The 11,464-nt window shown below is 43.0% G+C and overlaps 1 protein-coding gene across 1 annotated transcript; it reads left to right on the plus strand.

Moving 5' to 3' along the window:
- The first annotated feature begins 725 nt into the window (after positions 1 to 725).
- PERP (p53 apoptosis effector related to PMP22) lies at positions 726 to 11,187 on the plus strand. The gene is made up of 3 exons (XM_021553053.3): positions 726 to 1,017; positions 8,006 to 8,149; positions 8,752 to 11,187. The coding sequence occupies exons 1-3, from the start codon at positions 807 to 809 to the stop codon at positions 8,985 to 8,987; spliced, it is 591 nt and encodes a 196-aa protein (XP_021408728.1). The 5' UTR covers positions 726 to 806; the 3' UTR covers positions 8,988 to 11,187.
- The last annotated feature ends 277 nt before the right edge of the window (positions 11,188 to 11,464 follow it).

Below are 11,464 nucleotides of genomic sequence, written 5' to 3' on the forward strand. Positions count from 1 at the left end.
TTCTCCATGAAGCACATGTAATCCCTCTCATCCAGTATTATTTTCAGTCCTTCAGATCTCAGAGATTTGTCTTCCTAATGTCTTCTTTGGTGACGCCTCAGAAACTGCTCCAGAACTCAAACATGTGTGAGTTGTGTGCCCAAAACACAAGCTCCTCTAGTCCTCTCATGGGCACGTGCCTGCTCAGACAATGAATTTGATTTGATGCTGGGCAACGGAGTGACACAATGGGATATATAGATATCTTATTGTGGAGAAGCGCTTCTCTCATGATCAAAACTTTGGGTGTCCATTCATGCTATGTGATGGGCAAGTATTCATTTTAGCCATCTGGTGTCTTGGGGTGCATTTCCAGACACAGAATGGGAAAGGATCAACACTGATAATATGTTGGGCAATACTGTTTGGTCTACCCAGTGATCAGAGAGGAGGAGGATGATCTCCAGCCCCCATGAGAAAGGCAGAGCTCCTGGAGCCCCGAGAACCGCCGGTTGCGTTTTTGCGGTGTCTGTGCCACGACGGTGGAGCGGGAGCGGGTGCGGGAGGGTGGCGGGCAGCGAAGGAGAAGGGCGAGGGTGATCCCGGGCGGGCCGAGCGGGGCCGGCCCCGCTCCCTCCGCCGCCTCACCGGCCGGGGCCGCCGGCGGCGGCAGGCTTAGTCAGAGGAATGTGGGTGGGACTGCCTCCTCCCCGGCGCCTTAAAACCCCGCTCGGAGCGGCACGCTCGCAGTCTCCCGTCCCGGCGGAGGTTCCCCGCACCACAGCCGCGACGCCCGGGCTCGCTGGGCGCGCCGCCGGCCGGGCACGATGGTGGTGTGCGGCCTCGCCTGCTGGAGGTGCAGGTGGCTCCTGCCCCTGCTGCTGGGCCTGGCCATCATCATGGGCATCATCGCCCTGGCGGGCCGGGGCTGGCTGGAGTCCGAGTCGGAGCCCTATGTGCAGCAAGCGTCGCTGTGGGAGAGCTGCACGCGGGGCGAGGAGGACCTCAACTGGAGCTGCGAGTCGCTGATGGACTACGGTGAGTGAGGAACCTTCCGAGGGATCCGGGACAGCGGCTGAGAGGCTATGGACCTCCCCTAACTCCGCTGTGGAGCAGCTGCTTTCTGGAATGGAGTATCCGCGCTGTTTCGGGGCTTAAACCAGCTCCGAAACGCAGGAGTAGACTACTCCAGAACGATTTTTTTTTTTTTTTTTAAATCAGTACCACGTTGACAAGCCGTGTTGTTGCTATTTTGGGTTTTTCTGAAGTCATTTTACAACCAAAGTAAGACAGCAACTGGCTCCAAGCTGTCTGTTTGCTTTCCCTGAAGCCATAGCCTTACCTGGCCGTAGCCTTACCTGGCTGCTCCCTCCCTGTGCCGCTGGCTTCCCCGGTCGGATGGCGAGTGTGGAAACCTTCATGCAAGGTGTCCTATGCAGAACTACACCTGGACAATAGTAAAACAGTATTTTTCCAACCCTCTGGGGGAAGAGAGCACCTTAATTTAACTCTCCTGGCCAAGGGAGTGCAGTTATTAAAATACTTCCTGATCTGCAGCTTAAAATGGTTTGATATGGGTTTGCAGGCAGAGAAAAAAAAATGCTCTTTCCTTTGTACCTCTCCGTTGCACTGGGGCCTAAATCCGGGATAAGGGTGCCTCTGTTTTAACTTGTTTAGCTGCTTCTGTATCTGGCATCGCCACTGTAACATTCTTATTGCACACTCTCAGTTCCTAGGTCTTTTGAGGGACTTTTTGTTTTATTGCTAGGACACGTGGGTCTGATTACATCTGCTTTTCCCTCAAACAAAATATTTCTGGACAAATAAGCAGACCCGCCTTAAGATCTTGGATGAGGGTTCTTTAGGGACTGGGGGGCTGGAAGGGTGTGTTTCAGCTGGGAGAGCTGGGACTGTTTCCCTGCGCAGATCCCTTGCTGCCTGAGCACGGCAGACTCACTTCCAGAAGCTTTTCATTGCAACACTCATGCACAAGCTAAATCCTGAATATTCTTAAGAGAAGTGGCTTCATTTCTCAGCTGGGTGATGACTTTGGGCTTTACTGAAGGTAGAAGAAATCTGGCTAGTGAGATGAAAATATCCATCTCCCCCCTCAGACAGAGAAGAAAAGCTAGAGCAGAGTTGCTGAAATTTGCATTGCACAGGGGAAAAGTGCTAATACAGTACAGACGCTGGAATTGGTTTTCTCCTGTAGTGACATGGCTTCGCATGTCCCTGAGTACTGATGGGTGTGTGCTTTGCGTCAGCCCTCAGCACTGTGGGACAAAAGTAATTTTCTGCATTTTTTTCCTAGTGAACAGGCTGACACAGAAGAATAGCATCCTTGACTTCACTTGTTTAAGCCTTGTCTTATTTAAACCAAAACTTATTTAAGTCCTTGGCTTATTTATATGAATTTGCCTGTTCTCAAATTTTCATAACATCAATGCCACTGTCCATTCAAATAGTATTTACATCTAGAGACAGGATGTAACACATGAGTTCAGGTTTGATTTGTTTTGTTTTCTTTCTTCTATGCTAATGCAATTACTGTCAAAATAGGTGAGGTGAGGAAAAAATGCCTAGCAGGTATTTGTAGTACTGCTGCAGGAAAATAAAGGTTAACTAATTGAGATGCATAACTTGTGTTTTGCATACAATAATTGCTGTGCACTAACCATCCTGCACCTCTTCTGATGAAATGAAGACTTCAGAGTGGACCTCCATTAACAGAATGTGCTATTAGACAAATACTTAATTGAGCTGTGGCATGTGTATGAGGAAGAGGAAGAAAAAAGCAGACAAGTCACTTATTTTAAATAAGGGGAAAGGGGCAGGAAAAGGCAAACAAAGATTTGCAAATAGGAGTGTCTCCTAAACTGCATAGCTCCTTAATGCCCATTTGCAAATACCACATGAGAGGGGAAAAAGTGAAAGGGAAAAAGAAGAGTAGGATGTCATGTGGTAGGGAGGCAGGGAAGGGATTTTGTTTAGAGTTCCAGTTTAAGTCTGAGAAATGCCCTGGCTGGCAGTGTCTATGTATTATCAAAATGTTGCAATGCAGAAGTGCTGTAGTGCACTAGAATGACTCAAGATGACTAAGTCTAGACCATTGCAGGATTTAACTGTTGACTGTGTGTTTAAAACATATCAGCAAGCCATCAGCTATGACAAAGATTATTTGCACTGTGTAACTTGGAACGGATGATTGTCTTTATAGTGATGAGATTGTAAGTTTAGGAGCAATATTTATGGGTGGCTGCGCCCTCCTGGTTCTCAGTGACTGGTCCCAACAACTTTGCTTTGAATTAAGACTGTAAAAGATGGGCATGTACATGTGCAGTAAAGATAACCTCATTAGGTTAACTCCTTCTTATATTCCTAAGAGCCAGTTGGTATTCATTTAGCATGTACCAGCCAACAAAGAAAAAGGGAAGCATTTTTCTGGATCCTTAGTACGTGCCAGAAAAATAAAAAGGAGCCCAACCTTTGTGAATCATGTTTCACTGGAGCTGTGCCACTGCACCTATGTCCATAGAGGCATGGACTTTGATACCACAGATTATTGGTGAAACTGAGTGCATGTGGAGACTTCACTGAGGGGCCAGGTAAGTAAAGGAGGAATGCTAGGTGTATGCTTACTTTTCCAATACACATCTTTTCAGGCATGCTTTTGTCTCATTTACAAATGCCAGGATGCATTCAAGACAAACTAACATTATGTGCAGTGCAGGCACTTGGGAAATGCTGATGGGAAAGGTGTAACAGTTGGCGTCCCTGCCTACACCCAGAAAACACTTACTGCAACTTCCTGGTAAAAGATCCCAGTGAAATGTGAGGCTGGTGTCTCTGACAGTGCACTTTGTTGGCTCCTGAGCAGCAAACTTCTGCTGCTAACAATCCAGAGACTAAAAGCTGGAAATATGTAAGATGGTGCCTCTCCTCAGCTTTCAACTGAAGCCAAGTTTATATTAGGAGGCTTGTATTTAATATTTTGCTTTTCCTGCACTCCTAAAGCCAAAACAGATTGTGATTCCCAGCGTTAATCTCCAACCCGCCCTCCCAGCAAACCTTCAGTTCTGGAGTCCTCTATGCTCTCAGTGGGTTTGCACATAACTTCTTCTCACCAGTCATGCTATCAGGGAAGTTTGCACATTATCTGAGCAAGAAAGTAGAGCTGACACTGCTCTTTTGCTTGCAGTCCACTGCTCCTTTATTACATCAAAAAAGGGAGATATTTTTGGACATTCTGTGTAATGGGCTCTTGAGGCCAAACAAGGATTGCTACTGCCATTTACATACACAAGAATATTAAAGCTACATTGCCAAAACATGCCCAGTCTCTGCAGGTCATGAGAAAAACTTCAATTTATTCACAAGCTAACAAACTAGCTTTGGCTTCTAGAAGTGAATGAACAAATATGAGAGTCTTGTTAATTCAAATCCTGTAGCAGTTCATCTTCTTGCTAGACTATTTTCACAGCTCTTTTATTGATTTCTAAAGAGAAATCTAGATTTAAATATCTCAGCCTTTAGAGATTCCACTTCCTCCCTGGTGAGGTTGAGGCATGGCTGAATGAAGTCAGGAAAGACACTTAATGCTAAGGCACTGCTGCTTGCTTTCTTTTAATTTCATCATATTACTGGTGCTCATCATTAACATTTAGTAATCATGACCCCTCCTAGTTATTTGCATGATAATATTTGCAGCTTAATTCCTTCCCATAGTAATCATTAATGTAATGTAATGCTATGTAATAAAACTCTTAATCCTTCCTAATAATTACAGACCTTCTGAACAGTTGTTTTTAAATATTCTTTCAACACCACCTAATAGATAAATACTTTTCTGCTGATTAGATGCAAAGAACTTGACTATTATTTGAGGCCAAGCTGACCTGGAAACACTAATACCTCCAACTATTTATCTGCTTTTCTGTTCCTCTCTTCTTTTGCCTTTCTATTTATGCAGTCCCAAATCACTGTGGTGTTCTTGGTTGATTTCATAAACATACATCATATTTATGTTATTTTCCACAAGAAATACTCTCTCTGACAAATTAATGGGCCTGTGAATTTTCTATTTTTGTGGAAAAGCTTAAATTCTGGCTTCATATCTTATGATTACAAGGTACTTTTGAGCATAAACCAGATAGAAACTGGGGCTAATCTGTCATTCTCTGACTGTGAGCCGGTCTCTCCAGCTCTTATGGCAGCAAACAGTGAGAGGGTAAACCTGCACTCTCCCCTCCTGGCAGCTGGGAGCTGTAGTGGGAGGATCTTTCAGAAAGACGGGGGGAAAAGTCTCTGGTGAAAAGTCTCCCTGTCAGTGGGGCTGGCAACAGGTCATGTCGATAAGGAACATCCCAGAGCTGCACTCTATGTTCAGGAAAGGTGCACCCTCCCACCCTAATCTCTCCCATCAGTCATTTATTAAGAGACACATATATATATACAAAATGTAAGAGAAATCTCCAAAATTAAGCATAAATGCTGTGATTCCTCCAGGGGATCAAGTGTCTGGCTGACAGTTCAGTGGCTGACTACACTCACCCAGCCCAGAGCACACCCATCTAGTGCTGTGGGCAGCACCTATGACTCAGTCTTATCAGGTCTTGTCAGCATCAACCTGCTGCTAAGTGCTGTTGGAAAAGATAATCCAGCTGAAGAAAGAGCAGAAGGTACTGGGTCACCAGCACTGAGCCCTGTCACACATAAGCACAAAACTCACTGAGTTTCATGATGATGGTACCTACTGCTGCCTTGTTTCTGAAGACCTGAAGCAAAGCTGAGCTTGATATTAATCTTCCTGACAAGATAGCTCCTGCAGTTGTATGTATTGTCATTTTCTTATTGCCAGAGACAAGAAAATAAATCACTGCGAGCAGAGCCTAGGCTGACCTGTATCCAAAAGCTTATTATGCTTGTAAAGACAGTACAGATGATACAAAAATGGCAGAGAGAGCACTATGGCATTCTGCCTTGTACTCCTTCAGCTGTGTTTGTGTTGCATTAAACCTCAAGGTCTCTAACATGCAGGTGTATTTGAGTTTAGAACTTACATTTTATCAAACAGATGCCAGATTTGTCTTCCTACATCTTGTCAGCATAAATAATGCATCTGAAAGGGAATATGCTATGGTAACTTAGTGTTCCTTCTTGTCATGCCTTTTTTTTTTTTTTTTTTTCCTTAATAGGGCAAATATTGATAAAACCTTGCCTAAATCATCTAGTCTGAATGTGCTTTACTGGACTGGCTGTGTGTAATGGTTACATATCCCTTTATATTAGTTATCACTAAAGAAATCCTACTGTGGAGACAATATTCAATACCTGCATTAGGTATGGCAGAGAATATTTTGTATGAAAAGATTTTGTCAAACCACTGACATAGCTCTACTCTCCAGACACTCATCAGTCTCCTTCTCACTTCTTCCCCTCAGCATTCCCTCAGGGAAGGGGTATGAGACACGCATAACAAGTTGAAGAAGAAGGAATTTGAGAAGTTTGTATTGTCTTGAGTAGCTCCAGGAAGGGAAAGAAACACTTTTCCTTATCTTTTCTATGTCAGGTCAGTTTTATTGTCTTCAGATAGCAGTGGTGCTTGTTGGGAGTTTTGGCAGAGATTTGGTTGATGGATACCTGCTGTATTTTGGTTTTGCTGTTGGATTAGAAGAAAAATAAACCAGTTCAAATAGATCTAATTAAAATAGCTGTAAAACAATGCTTTGCTTTCAGACTGCAAATTGCAGAGAAAGAATGGAGACTACAATGATAGCAGGATATCTCCAAAGTCACTTCAACTGTGTTGGAATGGACAACTATCATGAAAGAGATTTTTTTTTTTTTTATGTTCTGACCTAGATCTCACTGGCCTCTTTGTTCCTACATTGGAGGGAGCTCAGGATCCAGCCCTACCTCTGTCTGAGTGTGTGAAAGTAAAAACCCATAATATGTAGATGTGGGAATTGAACTGTGATGACAGCTGACTGGAAAACAAAGCACTAGCCAATATGGTTTAGCCCTTGTGGGCAGGTATCCTGCCTCCAGGGCAGGAACATCTTTGCTTGGAGTTGTTTGCACTGGGCTCACCTAAATTGCTTGGTTTCTGAAGAGGACAAGGTGTGTGAGGGCCTTTTCACGAGGCCATGTTGCTGCCAAAGTAGAATCACTGGCTGTTGATCTAGGAGGTTTTCCTGCCATTGTTGCCTTGGCCCTGGCCTGTGCCGGGTGAGTTCTGGATGCTGGTGTTGCTCCATTGGAATACAGCTGCGCTTGCTTCATGCCTGAGCCTCTCCAGCATGCAATAGCTTGACACTAAGTAGCTTGATACACCCTGTTCCAGCAAATGTCAAAGTAATGATTCAAAGAGGACTCATCAACTTTTACCTCAGATTTCGTTGTTTCTCCTCCACCTGCTTGCTACATTTTAGCTATGAATAGATACTTATTTTCAAGAACTTTCTTTTTGTCATCTTTTCAGCTATTGCAGGTTTACTTCTTTTTGGTCATGCTTATTTTGCTCCACATGCCCTATTCTTGTCATAAAAAACCAGAAGTTTTATGCAGACAGCACTATTATTTCCCAGCAGTTATCTCCTGTGGTGGTACCCTCTTGTCTGCTTTCACACTTCCCCGTGCATGGAAGTGCTTTTGAAAACCTGAATATCAAACAGGAGCTGTAATAATAAAGGGCACTGTCAGCAGTTGTGTGCCCTATCTGCTTATATATCTGTGGGTGTCTTACAGGTACAGAGTTTGAAGGTATTATCTCTCTACTATGCTGCACTCTATCCCCCTTTTCAGCCAGACAAGTTAGCAGGCAGGAATACCTGTGCTGCTCCAGCAGTGATGGTGCCCCCCTGCTCTGCAGCTGTGTGCTTTGCAGGCATTCAGTATTGCTTTGACATAAGGACATGCTTCTTACAGTAAAGGGTTTCAATAAAAATGATTAAAGAAAACCAAAGAGCTGCAAAGACCTATAGGAGAGTACTGCTGTGTGTAATACCTTACTTGTTTTCTCTTCAAGGGTGGGGGAGAGCAGCAGCTGCCACATACCTCGTTGGCTTTGTGATCCTGGTCATCTGTTTTGCCCTTGCAGTCATCGCATTCTCTATTGAGATCCTCCGCTTCAACTTTGTGCGAGGAATTGGAGGCCTGCTCTTCGTTGTTGGTAAGGCGGGGCACAAAGACGAGGTTATTTTAGATGTGAAACAGGCATCAGCAGAAAAACATGCTAGATGGAGCCTCCTTTATGAAATTAGCTTTGTCTGGTTTATGACTCATTTTCATGAGGAACAAGGGAAGGCTGAATTGTTCTCTGAAAGCATAATGGGTAGGGGAGCTGCAGTGGCCTTTGTCAGTTCTCACTTTCCCAAGAGCAATTTATGGGGACACCCAAGACCTTTGACCCTTCATGTCACATGCTAAGACTTAAGAGCTGTGGGTTCTTCCCACCTTTCTGATGGGAGGAGGAGGAACGGGGCTCTGGGAGGTAACCGGCTGGGCAGGGTTCCCAGTGCTGGCTGTGGGACAGGGCTGGTCACAGCATGCAGGTATGTGCCTTAGCAACCTGGCAATGGCAGCTAAGGTGCTGCAGCCACACAGGCGTGGGGATCTGCCTGGGACAGAAATCACATACCTCTGTAACAATGCAGATGTGATTGCAGGTCTGAAGATAACCCTTACATATCTTAAGTATGCACTTATCTCCAGTTACCTTTTCTTAATGGGAGCCGTAACTTACTCCTGGTTTTCTTTCTTTTCTCTCTCCAGCTGCATTCCAGATCATTGGCTTGGTCATTTATCCAGTGAAATTCACAGAAGACATTCCACTGACAGGAGATAACATGTTCAGCTGGGCCTATGGTTTTGGCTGGGCCAGCACTGTTGTTGTAATTGGTTGTGCCTTCTTCTTCTGCTGCCTCCCCAACTGGGAAGATGAAGTCCTGGGAAACATCAAGCCTACCTATTACTACTCCTCCCCAGAGAGAGCACCATACTTAAATTGAAAGATTAAGTCCAAGTACAGTCAACTGTCAAAACAGAGGAGCAGCTCTGATGTGAATTTGGTGTGATTGTAGAAGACTAAAACTCACCTTATTTTGCCAGTGTATTTCTTACTGTGCCTGGCAATAAATCAGGAAAACCATTGGCATCTTAAACCAAATAGCTTTTATCCAAAGTATTATCTACATATTCTTATGTCAATTCAGCTTGGGTGGTTTACTTGCTCCTTCCCCTCCCAAGTAATTGAGTCATCCTTATTTTATTCAAATATTTTCTTATAAATATAGATTATAGTGTTTCAAGTGTAGAAAGGAAAAGGACAGATTTTAAACAACCCATTAGTGGGTCCTGCAAGATAGGTTGTTTTTTTTCACCTCTGGCAAAATTGCTTTAAATGGAGCTAGGAAAAAACACAGCATTCCAAGGAATACTTTTTATTCTGTCAAAGTCAGCCCCAAGGAAGAAACTTCTGTGATACTATCACAGTCACCTGCTGCCTAAAAATATTTTCTCATTCCTGTTACTGGACTGTTGTTGACTATTAGCTATTTGAATAAAGGGGAAAATAAAATTAAAATTTATTTTCCACCAATTGGTGCTGTTGGACAAGGTCTCCTCCAAAGCATGGAGCTGGTGTGTATAACATAAGAGTGGCTAATGTAGCATTGGCAGGTTTGTGGCCACAGTAGGACTTGTGATGGAATCACATATATATGTTGTAATAGATTCAGATGCTAAGCTACATACATTTTTACATGGTATATGAGGGATTCTGATTCAGAAAGTATCTTTGAGCAGAAACATAAACTATTCTATTTGTCTACCTTTGTAAAGTTGCAGTGTTTTAATTATCAGTGTGCTTTGAAGGGAAATTTTAGCATAAGGTGTTTAAAAACTTCCAGAAGTTTCTAACACTGCATGTACTTCAGAGTTTAGCAAACTTGGGCTGCTTTATGAGTGAGTGAGGGTAACAGGTAGAAATAGAAAGGCAGTTCTGTGAGCAACTTACATGTGTGAACTTCATACAGACATCAGTGTTGGAGTAATCTGGCTGGCTCCTCATTTGTGTTTCTGCAGCCAGCAATTCCAAATAAGTATTCCAGCGAGGTGTGGCCATGTCTGTGTTGGTCATGGACCTCCAGCATCTTCCAGCAGATTTAATTATGGTCTATAATCTTTGTCAGGGCTTTGTTCAGCTGGGGAAGAAGGAAGAAGTTCATTTTTTGAACTTCTCTCCCAGCTGTGGGGGAAGTAGCTTTAGGAGAGACAGACTGAGGTGGAAAGCAAATGCTACATGTTGCTCTGTGTCATTTCTTACTCTCATGACCCTGGTACTTAGGAGAGGGTAAGTGTGTGGCTATGTGTATTTGTGCACATATACAGAATGGAACTTAGAAAGCATTAAAACAGACTGTAAAGCTAAAGTAATTTACAACTGATCTTTTGCAATGTCCTGTATTTCTTGTATTATATATTGTATAGCTTTCCATTTTGTAACACCTTTTTCAATTTGATAAGGCTATATATTGCATGTGATCCTGTTTTAGAGAGGCCAGGTGATTCCTGAAGGTCCCTTCTAGGCCTGTGTTTTATAACTTTACGGAGCATAAATGTCTGCAGACTTCAGAACTGTATTATGACCTCAGTTGTGGCATATACAACCATTTGTATTTATGATTCTTGCCGAATAAGAGAATTCTGAGGCAAATGTGTCCTTTTAAATTTTTTTCCCTTTTCTGTACAGTACTGGCTGGTGGGGAATACTGTGTAGACTTTATTGTAACTAATTATAGTACCTACTTTTAGTGAATTCAAAAGACTGCAGAGAATCTCAAGTCAGGAAAACACTTGCACAACTAAAGCTGAAAAGGAGAAGAAAGTGTAAGAAAATGCACACCTTTCCTAATGACAGGGAGGATGGTATTGTAATATGGTAATGAGGATTAGCATAATCTATGTCTTTTGTATGCTTTTTTTATAAGCATTGGCATAACTTGTCAGAAGAGGTCTAATGTAAAATAAACTTGGCTCTGAATGTACTGGGAGGGGTAGAAGCATAACCAGCATGTTACACAACTTCGATGTTCCAGAGAAAGCTATTGCAAAAAGTTATTAATTACTTTCAAGAGATATTAATGTATGTGACACTTGTTTCAAATGTGGTGCCTTAATTAAAAATGTTTTAACTGATGGTTCTAGAAACTTGGTGGTGTTTGTGGTCAGTAGATTAATTTCATAAAATCAAACAAATGAGCCATTCTTTCCTTCTCTTAATTTGAATATCAATATCCATAAAGTGTCAGATTAATAAAATGAAGTTAAAGACCTCATGTCCAGGAGGCAGCAACTTCATTTTCCAGTCAAATAAGCTTCAGAATACACTGCAAAACATGTCTGTGTGCTTTTATTGAAGTTCCAGGTATAGAAATGTTTTTTCCTGAGCCAAAACCTCTTAAGTGCATCATAGATAAGGCGGAAC

This window comes from Lonchura striata, chromosome 3 (assembly GCF_050655825.1).
Source record: "Lonchura striata isolate lonStrDom1 chromosome 3, ASM5065582v1, whole genome shotgun sequence".
NCBI classification, from domain to species: Eukaryota; Metazoa; Chordata; class Aves; order Passeriformes; family Estrildidae; genus Lonchura; species Lonchura striata.

Excerpts from the sequence above, each read along its gene's own strand:
- PERP (XM_021553053.3), top strand. The coding sequence starts at position 807 with ATGGTGGTGTGCGGCCTCGCCTGCTGGAGGTGCAGGTGGCTCCTGCCC. Across the intron at positions 1,018-8,005 it reads CGAGTCGCTGATGGACTACG|GGTGGGGGAGAGCAGCAGCT; the intron begins GTGAGTGAGGAA and ends TTTCTCTTCAAG. Across the intron at positions 8,150-8,751 it reads AGGCCTGCTCTTCGTTGTTG|CTGCATTCCAGATCATTGGC; the intron begins GTAAGGCGGGGC and ends TTCTCTCTCCAG.